We start from the raw sequence: 23272 nt of genomic DNA, 5'->3' as shown, positions 1-23272 counted from the left end.
AGGTTTCTCAAAATGAACAAAGATTTCCCAGGTAACCACCACCCAAGTCAAGAAATAGAATGTTACCAGAATCCCAGAAATCCCCTCATGTCCTTCCCAAATCTTCCCCAGTTCTGACTTCAGCAGATGAGTTGTGCCTGTTTTAGAACTCCTCTAAATGGAAGCATACAATATAGATTTGTTTGACTTTTTTCATTCAACATTATGTTTATGAACTTCATCTGTGTTGTGTGTGGCAGGAGTTTGTTCTCACTGTTTTATAGGAAGTCATTAGAAAAGCAACGCCACTGCCGATTTGGGCTACTTCCAGTTTCTGGTGGTCATGAGTCATGCAGTAAACGTTTTTGTGCCTGCCTTTGGTGACATGCGTAACTCCTTCTGTTGGTGTGTACTAGGAATGGAACTGCTAGGTCAGGGTGGGCATCTGATGTTATAAGTAGTCATTTTGGTAGTTTGAAACATGTAACTTCATGAGGCTAGAGGAGAGGCAAGGGTGGAGGCTGGGAGGGGTGTGTGAATGTAATAGGGGATTTGGATGGGTACGGGTGGAGGAGAAGGAGATTAAAGAATTGATGAGATGTCTGATAGAGGGGCCAGTGAGCTCAGAGCTAGGAGGAAGCCAGCTGAGCTCACCAGGGCTAAGATGGGACAGAGAGGTGATGTGATATAGGAGGGTGAGCATGTAGGAGAGAAATATCAGAAATGGGAGAGCTTTGATGTCGATCTGGAGAAACTGGAAAGAGAATCAGGAAAAAAGGAAGACTTTGACTGATACTTTAGAATAAGTGCAGTAGACATGAGAGAAAAGGAACCAGTGCTGGGGGCAGAAAGAAGGGGTTTATTTGGGAAAACAGAATGAAATATCATATAGCTTTGTTCTCTATGTAAAATGGGGTCTTTTTAAGATATATGTTATAGAAGAAAGCTTAAAAAAATGTTCTAAGTATGCATGTCTAATGACTACTTCTTTGGGTATTTGAGCTCTGGTTATTTGTAATAGGCCTTGTCCTTGGACAAGTCTTTTAAATTTCTAAGGAGTTAGACTGCAGGGGGGCATCTTTTTTCTTTTTTTTTGGACTAAGCTGGGTCTTCCTTGTCACAGGAGGGCTTTCTCCACTTGCAGTGAGTGAGGGCTATCCTGTAGTTGTGGTGCAAGGGCTTCTCATTGCACAACACAGGCTCTCGAGCATGTGGGCTTAGTAGTTGTGGCTCATGGACTTAGTTGCCCCGTGGCATGTGGAATCTTCCTGGACCAGGGATTGAACCTGTGCCCCCTGCATTGGCTGGTGGATTCTCAAACATCGAACCACAAGGAAAGTCCTCTGGTTCTCTTTTTGTTCCTTATTTTGTCACCTTAGCGGGTGACTTTACTTCTGAGCCTTGGTTTCTTTAATCTGTAAAATGGAAAGAAGAAAAATATCTCTCCATTTTCCAGGACTGTTGTGAAGGTCAAATAGAACAAATGCAAATGGAAACAATTCCCTGGAGAAAGGAGTAGTGGTATCATTAGTTTCTAAAGGCTCTTGCCAGTTGGTCTTTGGTGACTAACTGGCTCTGGAGTCTGAGGAGTAAATCTGAGTATGGGTACATTTTAGAGAGGGGTCTGTGAGGGCTCTGCAGAGTTGACACCAAAAGTGTGGTCAGCCTATCCACCTTTATGATCTTACCATTCTGTGCCCAGAGCAGTCGTCAAAGGCCAGATTGTGGGCAGCACAGGAGGCCTCACGTGGGGTCTGTAGATGTGGATGGGAACCATGGTGTTTTAGGTCCTGAAGAGGGTGTATCTGTCCAACTTTTCTTCCAGCCTCAAGCCACATAGTAAATCCTCAATTCAAAGGCATGAGAAGGACGTGTGTAATTTTGAAGCACTTTGACATAGCCATTAGCTCTTGGCTTTTCTCAGAAGCCACATGCATCTGATCAGTTATGTTTTTTGGTGAGGGAGCAGGTAGGTATTGCTTTTCAAATCAAGGAAGTGTGACTGGGTAAGCTCCTGACAGGAAGCACAGCACACTGCAGCCAGGACAAGGCTACATCTCCTGGCTGCCAGTCTAGTGCCTGTCCACAGGCTACCCATATTGTTGGCACGTGGCTTATTGTGGGCTTATTGTGTGTTTTTTCCTGCTTATTCTTCTGATTTATTTTGTGCTATGAGGAGGGTCTTGCCAGTGGTCCTGATTGAGCTCTTAGCAGTCTAGTTCCAGGGCAGCCCTGTGCGTTATGAGTGGAGTCGGCCACTTTAAAAAACAAAAGTTTACATATTTGACTGTGTTGAGTCTCAGTTGTGGCACACGGGCTCTCCGTTGCGGCACATGGGCTTCTCTAGTTGTGTAGCACGGGCTCCAGAGCCCCCAGGCTTAATTGCCACACAATATCTGGGATCTTAGTTCCCTGGGATCAAATCCAAGTTCCCTGCATTAGAAGGTGGATTCTTAACCACTGACCACCGGGGAAGTCCCTTCCCCCTTTTTTTTAAGTTTATAGCTTTTCTGTCTTAGACTCGGCCTGGGTATAGAACTTCACTGTACACCACCACCATTGTCATAAGTTACCTCTTGGACAAATTCCATACCTGCCTATGTAAACTTCTGGATTGTCTTGGATCAGAAATGGAAGGAAGCTGATCTAAGAAGATAGTGGTATTATTTCTTGCCATATCTAATCCTGCCATCAATGATGTAGTTGAATGATGTAATCACAAGTAAAATGAAGGAGTTCTTGTAGGTAGCAAGGATTTGAGGGGATACATAAGGGTTGGGGGTTGGGGGTGCCACAGATGAAACTGAATGTGTATGAGGAGGACTAGATACTGCAGAAAAGAGTGCCTGGATTTTGCAAAACTCCTGAGAAAGTGCAGTGGTCCAGATGCTAGGACCCTACAAAGACTTGTTCTCTTCTCACTTTGTCCTTGTCAAAACTCACAGCAGAGGTTGCTGTTAGCCTGTTTGACACATCTACTTTGCAGATAAGCTGGAGCCTGCGGGTCAGACTTAACGAGCTCACTTTGTCTGTCATGTAGGAAGACTGCAAGTGTTTGTTTCCTAATGTTCAGATGTGTAAACTTGTCACTTAGAAGCCACTGAAACTTAGTTTTGGTTTTGTAATAGTACATAGTGGAAAGAGCATTGGCTGGGGGAGTAAAGAGACCTGCTCCTATCCCTGACATTGAACGTATCTCTGGATCTCAATTTCTTTTTCTCTGAAGCAGATTTGAATCAGAGGATCAGTGAGAACTCTCCACATCACAGTCTCAGAGTTCAAGATAGGTGTTCTCTTGGCTTATTTTGTAAATTGGTTTGTTCTGCATAATATCTCCTTAATGATATGTTCCATGGACCCTTGTTAGTTCAGCAGGGCCCAATCGTGAAGACCAAATAGAAGACACCAATGGTGGTTATTACCAAGAAGTCAAGGGAACCTACGCTTATGGTCGTAGAGTTCTGGTGGAAGTAAACACTGGTGGGTGTGTTTCTAAGGAGTAGTTACATTAAGTAATTTCATTGTCTGGATTTCTTTTGCACCATAGCCTACTCATGAAGGTTACTTCTCTTGTTTGGATATCTGGACGCTCTTTTTGGACTATCTGACAAGTAAAATTAAAAGCCGTCTGGGAGACAAGGAAGCAGTTCTCAACAGGTAAACCACAGAAACATTGATAACTAGAAATAGACATTTTGGTCAGTTTCTCTTGTGGCCTAAAGAGTCTGCCACGCTGTCAGACCGTTTTAGTGAAACTGAGTCACATAAGCTGTTTAGGTAGTAATGCCATTGAGCATTCTCTTGTCTTCCCCTTAGATACCTCATTTTTAAAAAACATTTTCCTGATTAAAAAGTAATATGTATTAAGTTTTTAGGTATGATAATGCTTTTGTGGCCCCTTCTCCCCCATGACCCTTACTTTAGAGATATAAGTTGAAGTATTTATTGGATGAAATGATATGACATCTGAGATTTGCTTTAAAATAATTCCCTGGGGCTAGTGGGGGAAGTGGGTTGACCATGTGTTGACAATTGATGTTGAACTTAGTTGATAGGAACTTGGAGTTCATTATATCCTCACTTCTTTTGTATGTGCTTGAAAATTTACTAAATAATGAATACTTGTCAGGGAAAAAGTGTTTATTTTAAAAACTAGCAAAGATAGAAAAATATAAAGATAAGTTTTCTATAATCTCACAATCCAGGGATAATTAGTTTTGTACTTCTTGTTATAGTTTAGAAACAGAAAATGGGGAAATGTTTTTTCCCCACGTTTCTCAAGCCCATTTTTCTTGTTTGCAGGCAGAAAGTATGTTTCCTGTACACTGTAGTCCTTATACATCTAACTATTTGAAGCTAATATATCTAGAGTGCTCAGCACATTACAAATGCTCAGTAAGTAGTATCAGTGGTGGATGGTGGAGATAGTGAACACCTCTCTCCTAGAGTGCCAAATGGAGGTGGTGAGGAGAACTCCATCTGGAGAGAGTTGGACTGAACTTCTTAAAACCCTTTCCACTGCTGAGGCTTGAAGAGTTTTTAAAATTCTAAATGGTATTTTCATTCCACGTTTAAGCATTTGCACTTTCATTCCCCAAACTATTTTTATGATTGCAAAATAGCTTCCAGCTTGTTATGGTGTCAGGTCACATGTGGTTCTGGGTAGTATATTTGTGTATCGGAAACCTTCTTACACAACAGTAGATCCTGTTTTTGGTGAACTTGCCAACTGTGAGTAATTGTGTTGTTGAATGAGATTCTTCAAAGAAAAGGCGCTTCCGCTAGATTCTCTTTCTTGTATGCTGAGCAGTCGCATCCTTTGCTTCTGGGACTGTGCCTGATTTTGCTATGTTTAAGTGGTTAGATGGTCTTTCACATCGCTCAGACTTTTTGGAAGAATAAGCTGAGGAAATGATCGGCACAAAAATGCTTTTAAAAGCACAGTAGAAATATGCTTTAGGTGAGGAGAATATAGTATTGTTCCACCGAGAAATACTTGTACTGATTGTTTCACCAATAGAAGGAGCAGTGGTGCAGTTTAAATTCCTTTTCTGCTTCATGGTAGCAGTGTTACTTTTGGTCAAGTCATATGGTAATCACATTTCCTCTTGCAAAATGAGCATACTAATACCTCTCTTGCAGAATGGCTAGGATTCAAGGAAATCGTGTTATATAAAATACCTGGCATAGTATCGATCACATGTTAGGCACTCAATGGATGGTCACTGTAATGACCACACAGTAATAATAAGTCATAGAAGATGTCGCTGTCGTTTGACTGAGGTGGTGATTGTGGAGTTAAGTGACAGGACCCCTGGACAACAGAGGTTCCTCAGCCCACTTGCCTGCCTGCCTAGGAGTCTGTCGTCACAGTTGTCAGCGGTCCTGGCTGACCACTTTAAACACTAGGGATTTTTCTTGCTGATCATTTGATTATATCCTAAATAAGGCTTTCTGATTTTTCATGACTTAAAAAAAAATACATATATAACACTTTCATACTTTTAAAAAACAACCCAAACATTCAAAGCTTGTCTGTGGTTTATGCCGTTAAATGGTAACCATCATCTGGGGTAACAGCTTGTCAGTCCGACGCCCCCTAGTGGTCAAAGGTAGTAGACTACAAAGAAGGATGTACCAAGGTAGTCTACTGCGTCCTCGAAGAAAATAGTTGAACTCTGTGTTTTACCTGTCACCTCTTATGGAGCATATTTATAAGAAGTGCATACTCAAAAAATCTTAAGTGAAAGTTTGGCAACCACGGCTCTAGGTTATCTTAGAGATCCCAATATGTTGAAGCAGCTGATAAAGAGCACTGGCTACAGATAATTACTGGGTTGATTTTTAGTGAGGAGCTTGTCAATGCAATCAAATGTTTTTCAACTGATAAAATATATCTGAAAGAAGTTAGGGGGCTTTTGTGACTTGAATCAGAATTTCAGAAGCAACTGGTCTTGCAGGAAGTAGTCAGATGTTTTCTTGGTGTCTTAAATGGGAGACGTAGGTGTGGTTAAGTCATAGAGACAGCATTCAGTTCCTGTCTCTTGTGGTTTATAGGTTTTGCATCATTCATCACAACAAAGTGGTAGGCTTTGTAGGCTACAAATTTAGAAGCACAAATGTACATAGATATATTTTGGGTCCTAGGAGTTTGGAAATTGGAACTCCACATGTTCCTTGCTTAGTCAGGATGCTCAAGAATTTCTTGTTCAGAGCTGGTGGGGACTTGGAGAACTTGAGTCCCAGTGTTAACAGATAAATGTTCTGTAATATACCCAGCTGAACTAATTGCTAATGGGGTTCATTGTCCGGGTTTGACATTTTGAATTAATGGTGTTGGAAGACCTGAATTTCAGTTTCCTTTTCCCCTTTGTGCTTTGGGAATGGTTGTGCCTACTTTATAAGTTGTTGAGCAAGTTAAATGAGTCAGTTTAAAGTACCTTGGCTGATAGTACATGTTCAGTAAATAAGTATTAGTTCTCATCCTTTGTCTCTCTAACTTCCTTCTCTCTGTGCTTGTCAATGTGTAGGGAGACACCTGGGTAGAAACTTATTTTTACAGGAGGATGAGGAAACTTGAAGTGTGTTAAGCAACCTAAAGTTACTGAGTCATGTCCTGTGAACCCCTTTGTCATGAGAGTGCTGGCAAGTGCTGGCCACAGACCTGCCAGGGATTCCGGGTGACACTAGATTGGACTGTAAACAAATGTGGGTAGGCGTGAGAAAACTTGCTGCCCTTTTTCTTGTGAGTGGGTTTTTCTGCTTAGTAAAGAGGAAGTGCCATTGTGACACACAGCATTTTGATACAGTTGGTAAAAGGTATTAACTAGGTTTATGTCAGGGCTCCAGTAGCTTTCTAGCTCTTGTTACACGAAATTCATGCTGTTGGCTGCCCCAGAGAGCAAGTGAATGGGATCTTAATTGTTTCACTGAGTTGAAAAAGCTATCCAGGATTATGCTTCGGTGCTTTGTAGTTATATGATTTGTAGGTTTGTTTATTTATTGCCTGCATGTTGATTCATTTGTTCTCTTTCATTCATCATACATTTACTAAGCACCTGCTATGTAGTTGCCTTAACATAACATTTTAGTTAACTCTCAGAAGAAGTTGGGGTGCTTCTGAAATCACATTTGTGGCTTGAGCCACACAGATCTGTAGGTTTATTTCCATTGTATATTTAAGCATTTAATGCTCTAAGTTTCCCTGTGAGCACTGCTTTAGCTTTATCTATCAAATTCTGATATGTTTTAGTTTCCTTTTCATTCAGTTTATTTTGTAATCTCTCTTGAGAATTCGGAATTCTCTTTGGTGTTTAATTTCTAAATATTTGAGGATTTTCCCTGTGTCTTCTTGCTGTTGTCTTTTAGTTTATCATGATCTGCAAACATATTTTGTGTGATTTCAGTTCTTTTCAATTTGTCAGGATTTGTTTTATGACCTACTCTTCTTGAGGCTTATTCATTGTGCTTGAAAGAGTGTGTATTCTGCTGTTGTTGGGTGGAGTGTTCCAGATACGTCAGGTCAGATTGGTTGATAGTGTCTACATGTCTTTATCCAGTTTGTTCTATCAGTTACTGAGAGGGGTCAGTTCTCCCAAGTAAAATTGTGGAGTTGTCTATGTCTCCTTTCAGTTCTATCAGTTTTTGCTTCGTTTATTTTGAGACTCTGTTGTTAGTTTCTAGAGAAGGAAATGGCAACCCACTCCAGTATTTTTGCCTGGGAAATCCCACGGACAGAGGAGCTTGGTGGATTACAGTCCATGGGGTTGCAAAAAGTGAACATGACTGAGCAGCTAAATGACAACAACATTTCACAAAAATTTAGTTTTTCCTTTCAGTGTATCTCCTGAATGATTGACCGTATTTATGAGTTTTTTAAGTGGTTGCTCTGTGTATTCAAATGCATATATGTTTAACTTTTCAAGTTAGCATATTACCACGTCAAGTGTAATATAGAAGCCTCACCACTTTTCTGCTCTCTCTTCTTGTATTGAGGCTGCCATATGTTTTACATCTGTGAGCAGTGAAAATCCCATCAGACAATGTTCTGTTTTTGCTTTCATCCAGCATTCATATTTTAAGAGATCTTAAGAGAATCAACACAGAGACAGTTGTTGTATTTACCCAGAGATCTGCCAGTTCTCTTGCTTACCCTTCATTCTGAAGTTCCACGTTTCTTTCTGTTTTAAAATGAATTAATTAACTGGTTAATTTTGGGGGCTGCGCTGGGTCTTTGTTGCTTTCTCTAGTTGTGGTGATGGGGCGCTGCTCTTCGTTGCAGTGCGCAGCCTTCTCGTTGCAGAGCAAAGGCGCTAGGGCACGCAGAGTTCAGTACGCATGGCTCATGGGCTCAGTAGTTGTGGTGCATAGGCTTACTTGCTTCATGGCGTGTGGGATCTTCTTGGACCAGGGATTGAACCCATGTCCTCTGCATTTGCAGGCAGATTGTTTTTTTTTAGAAAAATCTTTTAAAAAAATAATTTTATTTATTTAGTTTTGGCTGCCTTGGGTCTTTATTGCTGTTAGGGCTCTTCTCTAGTTGTGGCAAGCAGGGGCTACTCTGGTTGTGGGGCATGAGCTTCTCCTGCCACAGCTTCTCTCGTTGCTGAGCACGGGCTCTAGAGCATTCGGGCTTCAGTAGTTGTGGCATGTGGGCTCAGCAGTTGCGGTGCCCTGGGGCAGGCAGGTTTCCAGGTTTCTTTCTGATTATCATTTACCTTCTCAATTAACCAGCTCGGCTTGCCATAATGAAATACCACTGACTGGGGTGGCTTAAACAATAGAAATGAATTTTCTCTTACATCTAGAGAATGGAGGTCATAGATGAGGGTGCTGGCAGATTTGGTTTCTTGTGAGGGCTCTCTTCCTGGTTTACAGACGCTGCCTTCCCTCCACGTCCTCACACGGCCTCTTTTCTGTGCTTGCACGGGGAGGAGGGAGCGTGAGCACACTCCACTCCCTCATGTCTCTCTCTTCGGGTAAAGGCCCACTCCACCCATATGATCTCACTTAACTTCTATTACCTTTCATAGGCCTTATCTCCAGATACAGTCATACTGAGAGTTAGGGGCTTCAACGTATGTATTTTGAGTGGACACAGTTCAGTCCAAAACACCCTCCAGCTGAAGACTCTCATGGAGGATGCTTATAATAGCTTGCTTTAAAAATCTTTGATAATTCCAGCATCTGTGTTATCTGTGACAGTTTGCTGATTGTCTTCCCCTTGATAAGTATTCAGTGTCTCCTCATTTTTTGTATGTCAACTATTTTAGAGCCCTGTACATGTTTGTTCTACCAGACTTAGGCATGAGTTCCACCTCCACAGTCACTGTATGGTCAAAGATGGGTGCTGAATCTGTGGACAGCATACCCGTGATTCAGGCAGCAGGAGTAGAGGGGAGAGGTGGACAAAAGCAGCTTTCCCAGAGGCCCCACCAAATAACTAATACTTCCTTGACTACTCCTGTTTGCAGAGGAAGACTGGGAAATGTAGTCTTTCATTTGGCATCAGGGCCTCGTGTCCTCTTATCGGGGAAGAAGGGGGTTGGGTAGGCAAATGACAAATATAAGCTCTAGGCGCAAGTGTTTGAACTTAGCCTTTTTCTAAAGTCTACTGAAGTGGGATTTTGATTCTGTTTGCAAGTTTTCCCACAGATGTTGCCTATTTTATTAGTGATTTTTCTCTGCCAGTATTCTCCTCTGGGCCATCATGCTTAATTACTTATCTTGTCTAGCTTGTTAAGTTATTTGCAAATAATGAGGAACTCTTTGAGGGATTGAGGGGGGACATTGTCTCTGTCTCTGATGAAGAAATGAGCTCCTGTGCCCACAGAGCTCTGAAATGTGACATTTCAGGAGGATTTTTAAGTAGTCTTTAGACTGTATCTGCAGTCTCAGTACAGGGGTTGTAACTCTTAGACTGAATGAACTGTACTTGGTCTTGGTATTGGATACCTTTTGGCTTTAATTGTCTTGTTGTCTTGGCACTCCCCGTATAAGATTAGGTGATTGATAAGTTAGAGTCCTGTCAGGAAAACAGAAATTACACTTATTTAAGAATTCAATGTGGGAAATTGCTTAAACACGTTTTAAGAGGAGTGGAAAGCAAAAAGGGAACACTGAGACAACACATGGTAACTACAGGAAGCAGTTTCATCCCTAGGGCTAGGGGTACAACGGAAAGGTGTCGGGGTCACTGACTATCAGAGAGACGGCCTCCATGCAGCTAGAGGTTAGATCTCTGAGGGGAGGGAATCACCCAGTTGCCACAGCTCAGAAGAGGGACCCCAGGGAGCTAGGACTTATTCCTTTGAGGAGAGGTTGTGACCTGGCTCCTGTTGGCACCTCAGAGAGAGGGTGTGATGGGGCTGGCTTGGGGAGTGTGGAAGCTGAAAGCTGAAACCTCTTATTATTGCTTTTACTGCCTGGGGACTACTGTTGGGGTGACACTGCCAGGACAGCAAGCCCACAGGAAGAAAGGGGTCCCTTTGCCTTTCAGTTTTCCTCTAGTGTTTGATAGAGTCCAACAAGCAGAGATGAGATGTGCTGTGTGCAGTCTCGGTCCCCGCATCACAGAGTGTGGAGAGAGGACTGGTGCTGGGAGCTGAGCCACCAGGGTGGGTGCTTTGCCCTGTGAGTGGGTCTAGCCCCGAACTTCTCGTAGAAACATTTCAGGAAATGTTTAAGGCAAATGTTTAGGCCACATGATTTGTTCTTGAAAATTAGTGGTTTGTTGGCCCTTGTGGCAGCAACTATTACATATAACTTTGGTGCTAAGTTAGATTCTTACCACATCTGGGAAATATCCAAGCCTTGGGCTCCAAATGTTTCTTTGAGAAATTATTTTTAGACAGATCAAGGGGTCAGGGTTTCCCTAGACTTTTTCCATGTCTTCTTTTAGGCTTTAAATGTTCTTAAAAGTTGACTAAAATTGAGGTTTTGGGGAATGGGTAGAGCAGGCTCAAAGCCTGTTGGTGGTTTATGTGTAGAGAGAAGAACATGAGGTGTTGACTTTAGGGAGCCCTGGGTTCAAACCAGCTAGCTTTGTGACCTTGGGCAGTTGATTTAACTTCTCTTAACTATAATTTCCTCATCAGAAAAGTATCAGTAATACCACCTACCTCTCACAGTTGTTGACAGGATTGAATCATTGGGTTCCCTGGTGGTCTGGTACTTAGGATTCTGGGCTTTCACTGCCATGACCTGAGTTTAATTCCTGCACAGGGAACTGAGAATCCCACAAGCCATGTGGTGCAGCCCGCCCGCCCCCAAATCGGATCATTGAGTTAATTGATATTTATATATAGTACTTATAATCCTCAGGGCAACCACTGAGAAAAAAAACTTTAAAATATATGGTAAAAGAAATGACAAGGGAATTAAAATAGTACACTCAAAAAATTTATTTAACACAAAAGGAAGCAGTCCTAGTGGAAGTAAGGAATAAAAGATAAAACATAGAGAAAACAAATAGCGATATGGCAGAAGTCAGTCCTTTCTTATTGGTAATTACATTAAATGTAAAGGCTTAACTTCTCTAGTTAAAAAGCAAAGATTGGCAGAATGGACTAAAAAGACATGATCTGACTACATGTTGTTTACAAGAGACTGACTTGAATTTTAAAGGCACAAATAGGTTTAAAGTAAAAAGAGGAAAAGATATTCCATGCCAACAATAACCAAAATAAACCTGAGGTAACTACACTGTGTGTGTGTGTGGGGTATTCTTAGTCACTCATTCGTGTCCAGCTCTTTGTAACCCTTTGGGGCGTAGCCCCCCAGGCTCCTCTGTCCGTGGGATTTTTCAGGTGAGAATACTGGAGTGGGTTGCCATTGCTTCCTCCAGGTGATCTTCCCTACTTAGGTATTGAACCCATGTTCTGTGTCTCCTGCATTGTAGACAGATTGTTTACCTACTGACTATATACTAAGTTAGACAGAATAGACTTTTAAGACAAAAATTGGTACCAGAGACAAAGGATATTATATAAGAAGGTGCCTAGAACATAGTTGAATAAGTCACACCCCTGCTCCTGTCCCACGGTCACATTACACTTGCCAAACCATAAACTAAGTTTAGTTTAGATGCTTCTTGTGTGTGGTAATCCAGTGTAGACACCATTCCCTTCAGAATGTGGGGGGCCTTTTTGAAATCCTAGGCTAAAAGCCTGCTTTCTCCTGATGTTGCATTTCTCCCTGCCACATAGGTACGAAGACGCCCTAGTCCTCTTGCTGACGGAGGTGTTGAATCGAATCCAGTTCAGATACAACCAGGCCCAGCTGGAGGAGTTGGATGATGAGACTCTGGATGATGATGTAAGCAGCACAGCCTTGTTGGCCTTAATCCTTGTCACGCTGTGGTATGAATGGAAATGGGGACTTGGAATCCATAGCTCTTTGCTCTGGAGACCGTCTTTAAGCCAGAACAATCTTATGGTTTGAGTTCCTCATTTGATATTTGTATTCTGCTGGTCGATTTGGGTTTATGAACTGTAAAAAGGTTTTACAGGCATTTACCTGTATGGACTAGAGACGTAAGTAAAGAAGCCATACATACAGTGAAAAGTGGTTTAGTAAGAACTCGGCATCCCACCTATTTTCCCCTGCCTTGCATCCACACTCTGGGCAACAAATATAAGCTGGCTGGGTAGTGGTGGAGATAGTTAGAGATACTTAAATGATAAGGCTAGAGTGAAAGGACATCTCTATTGACTATATTTTATTAATATAAACTGATATCTCTTAAAATCAACCTTGAGTTTATTGACGCTGGCGTGCCCCACATTGGTAAGAAAAATGTCTTTAAGGATATAATCCCAGTGTTCCTTTTTCTTAACCACCATGCATTTAAACTTTTTCAAGTCACTGTTACGGCTCTCAGAATAGCAGCCACTGTGCTGTGGTTAAGACCTTGAGGGTAGCCATATCTGGGTTAGAAACAGCCTTGTGCTTGGAACCAGATGGCCTAGATTTGACTGTGCAGCCTTGAGTACAAAGAAGGTAGCAGACTGGTCACTGGATTTCTCTGAGGTTTAATTTCCACATCTCCCGAACGGGAACGATATGTCTGAACCGACCTGTGTTGACAGTCAGGTGAGGGCAGCACACATGGACATAGCGGCCGTGTGCCTGGTGGACGGTAGGTGCTTGGCAGCACTTGGTAGACTTAGCTTCACTTCCTGGTACCTGTTTGATATAAGCCAGTGCATCTCATAGTTTATCTGAATAAGAGTCACTGTGAGACAGCTTGTTAAGCAGACTTTGATTCAGGAAGTGTGTGTGTGGGGGGTTGGGGAGGCAGCAGGGCACAGAATTTGCATTTCTGACAACCCCCCACCCTGGAGATGCCGATGCTGCCTGTTCATTGACCATACTTTGTGTAGTGCTGGTGTGGCCGGTTATATAAGCTCAGGAACGGGCTGTCTCAGAAAGTAATGAATGACAGATTCCTACAGCTGGGATGATGGAAAGGGGACTTGAGCATTTATTTCACCAGTCACTTTTTAAAATCTCTTATTCCTATGACAGGGAGAAAAGTAGGTCATTCTATGTGGATCATTTACTTTTTGAGGAACCAGCTTCTTATGACATTAATTCATTGGATCAAAAAATTTTTTTTTAGCTTGGCCTTTTTAAAGTACCAAATAACCTGGTTTACTGTTTCTTCACATACTTATGTCTGAGAGTGGGCTTGAGGTGGAGGGCAGGCTGGCAGGAGAGCTGATCCTTCTGTGTTTGCCCGGCAGCAGCAGACAGAGTGGCAGCGGTACTTACGCCAGAGCCTGGAGGTGGTGGCCAAAGTGATGGAGCTCCTTCCCACACACGCCTTCTCCACACTGGTAACTCACCGTCTGGGGGGGAGCGGAGGGCCTGATGATCTCCCTGCATATAGCGTGGCGGGGTAGGCGTCTGTGCTCACCAGTCTTACATAATGTATATATTTTAAACAATAATAATTATGATAACCGACCCTTGAATTTAATGTGTTTAACATTTCCTCCCAGTATTTTTAAATGAGCTGTTGGAAGCTCTGTTTTTCTTTCCTAAACTCTTGGGCATAATATAAATTTTACTGATGCCTTTATTCTTTCACCAGTGGCTTACAAGTGGCCAAGCCAAGTGGAAGATTTATTTATAAAAATTATACTGTTGGAAAAAAAAAATTATACTGTTGGAAAGTTAGCCTTCGTAAAACTCAAAAAACTCTTGGCAGATTATTTGCTGGGCAGTTTCTGTCTATGTTTATGTGAACATAGAATCCTTAGTCATAAGGACTGATTTCATTCACTAAGTGATGCTTGTTATTTGAAGGAGTTTCATTAAGTCCATTTCTCCTCTAAAGGCAGGATAATTTATTGAGGTCAGGTTTGCATTGCACGGCCCAGCCGTGTCTCGTGTTCTCTTACCTGGAGACTGCCATTTTATTTTGCCATATGCCTTTCATGGGGACCTGTCATATTAACGTCTTAATTTTATCTTATTGGTGAGTTAGCAGCTTTAGGAAGAAAAGATAGAGCTCTGATTATGAAGGTCCTGTCTGCTAAATGAGTAAGACAAACTGACTCCAAATAATTTGGCTGTCTCTTCACTCTATCATGCACTTTAAAAAGGCATAACTGTGCTTTTTTTCAAGGGCAGGATTTCCCTTGGACTTGAAGGGAGCTGGGTCCTGTCTCAGAGCTCTAGAAAGTATAGATCATTTGGAGGCTTGATATCCTCATTTAAGGACATAATTGTCATAATAATCATAGTGCTTTGTTTAGAAAAGTATGGAACTAGTGCATTATTTTCTTTCTTATTCCAAATATTAACTGGTGGTTCTAATTGTAGAAGACTTCTTGGGGATGGGAGGTGCTGAGGGGTGCCACCTCTTCTTAGCTGTGTGTAAAGGCTCCGAGAGAAAAGTTTTTTACCCTGCTCCTCCCACTATAGATACTTCTTTCAATGTTTAAATGCTGTTAAAATTCGCATTTATGTTTTTTTTAATCTTTTGTTTCTTTCAGTTCCCAGTTCTTCAGGACAATTTAGAAGTTTATCTGGGGTTACAGCAGTTTATAGTTACTTCAGGGTCAGGTAAACTGTCTTTTATCTTCTAATTTAATATTCAGAAAAAAGATTCTGAAAAATCATCCTCCCGGGAGGACTTGAGAGCAGCGCTGCAGCAGATGACCTGGTAGAGCTGATCATGGGCATTGTCAGCTCTCCTGTGTCAACGTTGTTGTGGTTTAGTCGCTCAGTCATGCCCAACTCTTTGCGACCCTGTGGACTAATACTTAATCACTGCCTTCTTTGTTCTGAGAACATGATTTCTCCACTGCCCCCTCCTCACTGCTTCCTCTCTCTCAATTTCTAAATAGGCAAAAATTAAAAAAAAAAAAAATCATGATTAGAAAGGAGCTGTGGGGGAGGTAGAGGATGAGGCTGTGACACTTTATCCCAAAGAGGTGTTTCAGTGAGAGAGAAGCTAATTTGGAATAAAGAAGTAGGACTTTTTAAAAACCCTGGCAATTGGAATATTTCTCTGTGTCCTTTAAACCAGTTGGTGAGCTAGGGGGAAAAAATAGCCTTGGACTTTGCTGGGATGTGTTCTTCCTTCTCTGGGTTTTAGGATCAGGAGGACCTGGGAGCAGCTCTGCAGCACATGGGGATTGTCAACTCTCTTGTGTTAACGTTGTTGTTGTTTAGTCGCTAAGTCGTGCCTGACTCTTTGTGACCCTGTGAACTACAGCTTGCCAGGCTCCTCTGTCTATGGAATTACCCTGGCAAGACTACTAAAGAGAGTTGCTATTTCCTTCTCCAGGGGATCTTCCCGACCCAAGGATCGAGCCTGTGTCTCTTGTGTCTCCTGCATTGGCAGGCAGATTCTTTACCACTGTGCCACCTGCTCAGCCCTCCTGTGTCAGTGGCCCTGACTGCAGCCATTTGGAGGGGCCTTGGCCTGCTGTTGGCAGGTTTTACCAGTTGGGGTTTTAGGGTTAGCATTTTGGGATTATTTTGTTAATAATAATAGCTTCTGTTTGTAGAAGAGGTGTTGCATGCCAGGCACCATATTATTAGCTTTTGTTATTTAATTCTCTCAACTCTCCTGTGAGGTGTAAGTACTAATCACGGTTCTCTTGTTTTACAAAAGAGGAAATTCATGTTCAGAGGTGTTAGTTTACCCAAGGTCACATAGCTTGTTGGTGCTAGTCCCAGGAGGGTATACTAGGAAATAATAAAAAGTTGAATTAGCCAAAATCTGATATTCATTCTGCAGCCAAAAGCACCAGGAACGTCTTTCTTGCAAACACATTTGTGCTACAGACACACACACACAGACACACACAAAGACACATAGGAACTTAACAAAGTGCTTGCAAACACACTTGTGCTACACAACCCCCCGCCCCCCCCCCCCCCCCCCCCCCCCCAATACCCACACACAGTTTTCCTTACAGGAGTTATCCCTGGCCCTTTGCAGCTGCCCCTCTCTTGTATAACTCTGCTTCTTCAGCCTGTCACACGGTTGCCCAGGGTACAACCTAGTGCCTGGATGAGCTTGTTATTTGTGGCAGAGCCTCCCCAAGAGGCTCTTTCCAAGGCTGCCCTTCTTGGTGGCCTGTGACTGCTTGTTTCCATGACTAGATTAGCTTCTACCATAAACAGTCCATTGGGCCCCAGGAGGTTGACGGACGTGGCATGCCCCAACTCTAGACCTTGATTTGTGTAGATCGAGTAAGAACAGCTTCTGTAGAACTTTAAAAGAACTACTTTTCAAAGCAAGCGTGCCTGTATGATACACCGTCAACATTAGTGGGAGTCATTGGACTGTGTACAGATGCTGCAGATATTTCCAAAATCTATTCTTGGGGGAAAAATCATGCTGTAATGGACTCTCCCTCAGGGCTCTTGTTCCAATTAGAATATACTCAGGACCTTAAGGTGGCACAGTGGTAAAGAATCCACCCGCTAGTGCAGGAGACGCAGGAGACGTACGTTTGATCCCTGGCTTTAGAAGATCCCTTGGAGGAAGAAATGGCAAGCCACTCCAGTATTCTTGCCCCAAAAATTCCATGGACAGAGGACCCTGGTGGGCTACAGTCCATAGGGTTGTAAAGAGTTGGACTGAGCACACACACAGGATCCTAAGAAAGTTATTCTTGGTCTTAAAACTAAAATGGAGCATGTACTGTTTTCCCCCCAGAATAGATACCTAAAGTCAGTAATAGTAGCTGACTTTTTAACATTGAGTCTGTCTTCGGGTGGCAATCTGCAGTGATTGCCAAGTCCTTTTTCTGAGACTTAATCTCATCACGTAGACTTTCTTGTCCAAGGACAGTCTGGTCGATTGCTCCCTGAATGAAGTAGGTCTGCTCATCGCAGCCCGTTTACTGGCAGCTTCGCCGTGTGCTTGGCTCTTCAGGTCATTTTTAAAGCTCAACCCCAAGCACTGATCCTTGGGGCATACACTCAAGGGGCAGAGCCTCTCAGGCCAGAGAAATACTTATTTCCTGTTTTAAAATGAGCTTTCTTATCCATGATGAAGCAAAAGCCAAGTTTCCAATGCAAAGGCTATTAAAAAATGGAAACTCTGAGTACGATTTGTTCCTTGGTTCCCATGGTCATTTACCCCTCACATAACCTTCATGCTATATTAGTCAGCCTTACTGCCTCTTACCAGAAACCACGTTCTTTTCCCCGATGGGTTAGGGCTCATTCCTTTCATTTGCATTTACCTTCTCCTGGCCTGAATTCTGGAGTGATGGCAGTCTTACTTTTATTTTTGTCCTGGCTACGTTGTGAGGCAGGTGCAATCTTAGTTTCCTGACCAGGATCGAACCCAGGCCCCCTGCATCAGGAGCTTGGAGCCTTAGCCACTGGACCCCCAGGGAAGTTCCTGGGAGTCTTACTCTTGACTCAGCTTCTGTTGACCCCCCTGCTTCTGCTCCCTTGGTAAAGCCAAGACAAAACCTGCCGTCGCTGTGCGCTCCAGCTGCTGTGCCGCCTTGACGCCGGCCGGCATCTTTGCCCCGGCTGACTGTCTTTCCCACTGTTTGTGGTCTGCGTCATCCCCTCACCAGTCATTGTGCCCCTGCTGCTGCGTTTGTGTCCTTACATGTCCTGAAGGATCTGTCCTCTACGTAGGTGTTTGGCTTCTGCCACTCCTCACTGAGATCCTCCCTCATTGGGGCAACATTTCTGCTCCAAGCAGTCCCGCTAACTTTTTGTTTAGCCGTGCAGACTTCCCTGCCTAAGAGATTGCTTCGTCTATGATACAGACTTTTAGACTTAAACTCTTGGTTCTGCTTAGGTTCATTTATGACTTGTTTTTTCTCTCAGAGTTGAATACCTTAAGTGCTAATTTTTATATTTTTATTGCCCAGTCCTCCCCCCCCCAAAAAAAAAGACTGAAATTTTTTTTTTAGTTTTTTTTTTTTTAACATGGACCATTTTTAGTCTTTATTAAATTTGTTACACAGCAGCTTCTGTTTTATGTTTTGGCTTTTTTTTTTTTTTGGCCCCAAGACATGTGGGATCCTAGCTCCGTGACCCGGGATTGAACTGACACCCCCCGCTTTGGAAGGCAAAGTCTTAACCACTGACCCCTGAGTTACCTTTAACATTAATATGTTTCTTTCCAGGGCAGTGACTTTCCAGTGAGCTGTTTTTTGTTTTTTTTAATGATCTTTTTTTTTTTTTTTAAAGTGTGGAGCATTTTAAAGTCTTTATTTAATTTATTACAATATTGCTTCTATTTTGTGTTTTGTTTTGTTTTGGAGGGGGAGCTGTGAGGCATGTAGGATATTAGTTCCCCGACCAGGGATCAAACCCACATCCCTTGTATTGGAAGGTGAAGTCCCTACCACTGAACCACCAGCGAAGTCCTGTGGGCTGTTGTTTGGGTGTGGCTCAGGGGACATCTATCTAGACAGCTGCAGGGTAACATGGTTTATGGAAGATCAGACTTTGGTGTGGCCGTGTTTTCTTCTGTCTCTGAAGCCTACACGTCGTAGTGTCCTCACCTGCAGGTTCCATTGTGCAGATATTCTGTGTTGTTGTTGGGAGCAAGGAGGGAACTAAGCCTCAGCCAAACAGAATAGAATGTGGATTGATCTGAACAGTTTTTCACAGTGGGAACTCTGGCCTTCCCCCTCAGGTGGCAATGTGGTTACGTTGCTTGATTTTGTGGTGATAGTAGTATGAGGTTTCCAGGCTGGGGGGCAGGGCTAGAGACTGATTGAGGGGTACTTACTGTCTGTGCGTTTGACTGCATTGCAGACACATCAGGAAAGAACCAACTGCCATTTTGATTGTTTTGAACCTTGGATGGCACATAATGTTAAGTTGAACTATATGAATTACCATGGTTCTCTTAGGTCAGAAATGGTCAAATAGCAGCAAATTGCTATGGTTCAAACCAATAGTTCAAAACACACACAGCAGTTCCAGGCTGTTTTTCATTCTAGGTACTGCTTTTTTATCAGAAAAATTAGGGCAGGTTTAAATGAGAGTGATGAGAATGGCCAGGATTCTGGAGAGGGGGTGGGCACAGAAAACAGAAGGGACCAGGCATGTATTTCAGCCAAGAGAAGATTCGCAAGAATGTGACCCTCCTCTCCACATCTCCCCATGACTGTCATGTGTCAGCAGGCTTAAATTAAGCTTGTTTTTTGTTCTCCACTCTCAAAGGGTGGAAGGGCTTCCCCAGTGACTCAGACAGTAAATTATCTACCTGCAGTGCAGGAGACTCGGATTTGATCCCTGGGTCAGGAAGATCCCCAGGAGAAGGGAATAGCAACCCACTCCAGTATTCTTGCCTAGAGAATTTAATGGACAGAGGTGAGACCAGGGGATGATAGGAGGACTTATCGGGGAGACCCCTGTGTTTCTGACCAAGCTATCGAAAGGTGGAAGACTCCCTCAGGAGACATCGAGCTCTAGCATTCTATTGAGGGGTCCAGGAAGAGGCTGAGGGGGCAGTGCTGGGGACGGCCGTGGGCCAGATGTGTGCGGGGAAGAGGGCCGGCCCCGTCAGGATGACTTTTAAGCTGTCTCATGACTATCCGTGAGGGAAACCTGATTTAGGCTGCTGTTTTGGCTTGGTGATCATAGAGAACCACGGTATCTTTCCCTTTATGCTGAAAATTAGTACAGTGAAAAAGTTGAAAATGAGTTATCAGGGTAGAGCTGGGTGGGTGATGAGGATGGGTATGTACAGGGAAGGGGAGGGGCCACTGATGAGGAATCAGAACCCGTCTTCTGACAGGTTTTAGTTTACCCCGGGCTTTGGTTACATAGCAGTGACCCTGAACATCCTTGACACTCAGAAGGTGTGTACTTGTGGTGCTTTTGTGGGAGAGGAGTGGACAGAGGCACTGTTCCCCCTCACGTGACCATACGTGACCAGAACCACTTCTTGGTTCTGTGTGTGCTGTGGGCCCCTCTGGCTGGCAGTGTGGGGTGTTCACCCTCTTGCTCTGACCCTGGAAGCTGGCCCACCCTCCTTAGCCACCCGTCTGGTGGCCTTGGCCGGGCTGCCTGCAGGCTGAGAATCCTGCTGCTGGGTGTTTCTGTGCCAAGGCTCTGTGCTCCGTGGGGAGTGTTGCAGGGGGGCAGGTCAGGGCTGCTTTGTCACTGGCTCTTTCCTCCACTTGTGTCTTCCTTTCGTCCTCTGGCTCCTTGGGGTGTGACCCACTGTCACAACGCCCTGGCCACAGTGTCCCCCTTTCCAGGCTCCTGTCCTTCTTTCGGGGCTGTCACGAGCTCTGTTCCAGCCTCATCACTTGGAAATCCATGTAGGAGCTGAGGTGTCGAACTTGTTGACTCATCCCCCTGGCTCTTAGGTGTCAGCCTGCCTTCTTCTGTCTACTGTGTTGCCTATCCATGTGTGTGTGCATGCTCAGTTGTGTCCGACTCTTTGTGACCCCCGTGGACTGTAGCCCACCAGGCTTCTCTGTCCATGGAATTTCCCAGGTAAGAATACTGGAGTGGGTTGCTATTTCCTACTCTGGGGGAATCTTCCTAACCCAGGGATTGAACCCGCATCTCCATTGGCAGGCGGATTCTTCACCACTCAGCCATTAGGGAAGCCCTGTTCCTTAGCCATTGTTGTTCAGTTGCTAAGTTGTGTTCGACTCTTTGTGACCCCATCAACTGCAGCACTCCAGGCTTCCCTGTCCTTTACTATCTCCTGGAGTTTGCTCAAACTCATATCCACTGAACCAGTGATGCTGCCCCACCATCTTATCCTCTGTCACCCTCTTCTCCTCCTGCCCTCAATCTTTCCCAGCATCAGGGTCTTTTCCAGTGAGTTGGCTCTTGGCATCAGGTGACCAAAGTATTGGAGCTTCAGCATCAGTCCTTCCAATGAGTATTCAGGGTTGATGTCCTTTAGGATTGCCTGGTTTGATCTCCTTGCAGTCCAAGGGACTCTTGGGGATCTTCTCCAACACCACAGTTTGAAAGCAACAATTCTTTGGCTCTCAGCGTTCTTTATGGTCCAACTCTTACATTGTACGTGACTACTGGAAAAACCATACCTTTGACTAGACGGACCTTTCCCTTGAGAATCCCCTGAACCATATGAAAAGGCAGTTACCTGTAGTGGGAATTAGCGAATGTTCTTCCTGTTGAAAAACAACCTGAAGTGTTCTGTTCCAGGACCCAGGCTGAACATCACAGCGGAGAATGACTGCCGGCGCCTGCACTGCTCCCTGAGAGACCTGAGCTCCCTCCTGCAGGCTGTGGGCCGCCTGGCCGAGTACTTCATTGGGGACGTGTTCGCCGCACGCTTCAGCGACGCGCTCACAGTGGTGGAGAGGTGGGTGGGCAGTCACAGCATGGAACTCAACTTCCTGCTTGTATGAGGGGCTGTGGTGGCCGGGCAGCTCTGCCCTGCGCAGGTGACTCGAGGCTCCACCGCACACAGGGTGTGGAGCAGTCACTGCCCTTCTCTGAACTTCATTCAGGTCCTGGTAAAATGGAGTGGACGTAGTATGCTGTGGGTTTGTTGTGAGATTTATATGAGGTAAGGCACTGAGCCTGGGGCCTAGTATGTAGCACACGGTAAAGATAAGCTGTGATTTCATGGAAGAGCTTATATTTAAAGACAGCAGTAACGTCAAGAGAAACCAGCTTTGGTCATAAAGAGATGTTAAGACAGCCCTGTTAATAAAAGGACAAACAAGTAGGCATTATGCACTCTTGGCTAGGCAGCCAGATGCCAGAGGGGTCTTTTTCTGGTCCTGTTAAGAGTGGGGCTAGTTTTTGCAGTCTTCTTAGGGTCCTCGGGAATTGAAGCTGGGCAGCTGCCAAGCCTGACAGGGGCGGACCCCCACCTTACCCCCACCGAGCTCCCATTACTGCTTCTTCCTGGAGGGTCTGTCACGGGCTTTACGGCTGCATTTGTTGAGGATCATTTCCTACTGCCCGGTCCCCACCCCCTCATGAACTCAGGCACCTAAAACGTCATTTGCTGAAAATAAAAGTGACAGGTCGTTCAGGTCGTTTGAAGGTAACCAGCAAGTAGATTAGATCAAACCCTGGTGGGTGTGGATCCAGCCCAAAGTTGAGACACCTGGTGCTTTCATTGGCACAGTGGCTGTGTCATTGGTAACACACAAGGGGGAGCTAGGGCCCAAGCCTACTTACTTGCATGCCAGATTTTTCTTTGTTTCTCTTTGCTTAAAAGCAGACATGACTGAGAATTTTAAATAAATCTGCAAAGCCAGATTAATGTTAATAAGAAAAGCAGTATACAGTAGTAGGAGATTTTAGAAAGTAATTTTGTCCATTTTCTTTCTGTATTTTGAGGGACAGGTATTATCATTTTATCTGTGTAAACTGTGGCCCAGAGAGGGCGAGTGCCTTGCCTCAGACCACACAGTTTGTGAGAAGCCGCACATGGACTTTTACCAGTTTCTGGAGCCCAAATGCTGAGCTTTCTCCAGCCACAGAGCTTCTACTTCAAGCTCTTTTTCCTCTTCTTCCTACGCTAGGCCTGTTTCCTCTGATAGTAGAAATAGAACTTGTCTTTCTGTCTGAAGTCTATATTTTTTTAATTTAAACTTAAGCCATGTATTGTATCCATCACTCATTTCGGCTTCACAGGGAGGTTCAGAGATTCTGGGTTGTTATTTTATAGGTCCTTAGGTATATACATCTTTCTGTATTGCTTAAGTTTGCAGACTCAGTAGTTAAACAGACTTGGCTCTTTGGTCTTCACTTAGAATAAAGTGTGAGAGAAGCCTCCTTGTCACGGCTACATGATCTTAATAGCCACTTCCATCAGTAGCATTTTTACTTGTCGGTTACA

At 43.9% G+C, this 23272-nt stretch overlaps 1 protein-coding gene across 3 annotated transcripts in view; it reads left to right on the top strand.

The window, feature by feature from the left end:
• XPO6 (exportin 6) overlaps positions 1-23272 on the top strand; it is a 109203-nt gene that overhangs the window by 59459 nt on the left and 26472 nt on the right. For 2 of the 3 annotated variants that reach the window (XM_061153077.1, XM_061153075.1), the window contains 5 exons: positions 3527-3636; positions 12186-12294; positions 13725-13817; positions 14982-15051; positions 21619-21778. In XM_061153077.1, the coding sequence (XP_061009060.1) occupies positions 3527-3636; positions 12186-12294; positions 13725-13817; positions 14982-15051; positions 21619-21778 (542 nt within the window). The remainder of the gene's footprint in view (positions 1-3526; positions 3637-12185; positions 12295-13724; positions 13818-14981; positions 15052-21618; positions 21779-23272) is intronic. The other variant, XM_061153076.1, reaches the window with a different exon arrangement.

Source organism: Dama dama, chromosome 10 (genome assembly GCF_033118175.1).
Source record: "Dama dama isolate Ldn47 chromosome 10, ASM3311817v1, whole genome shotgun sequence".
Classification (NCBI taxonomy): Eukaryota; Metazoa; Chordata; class Mammalia; order Artiodactyla; family Cervidae; genus Dama; species Dama dama.
The sequence above is the reverse complement of the archived record's forward strand: the minus strand, read 5'-3'. Positions and strand labels throughout refer to the sequence as shown.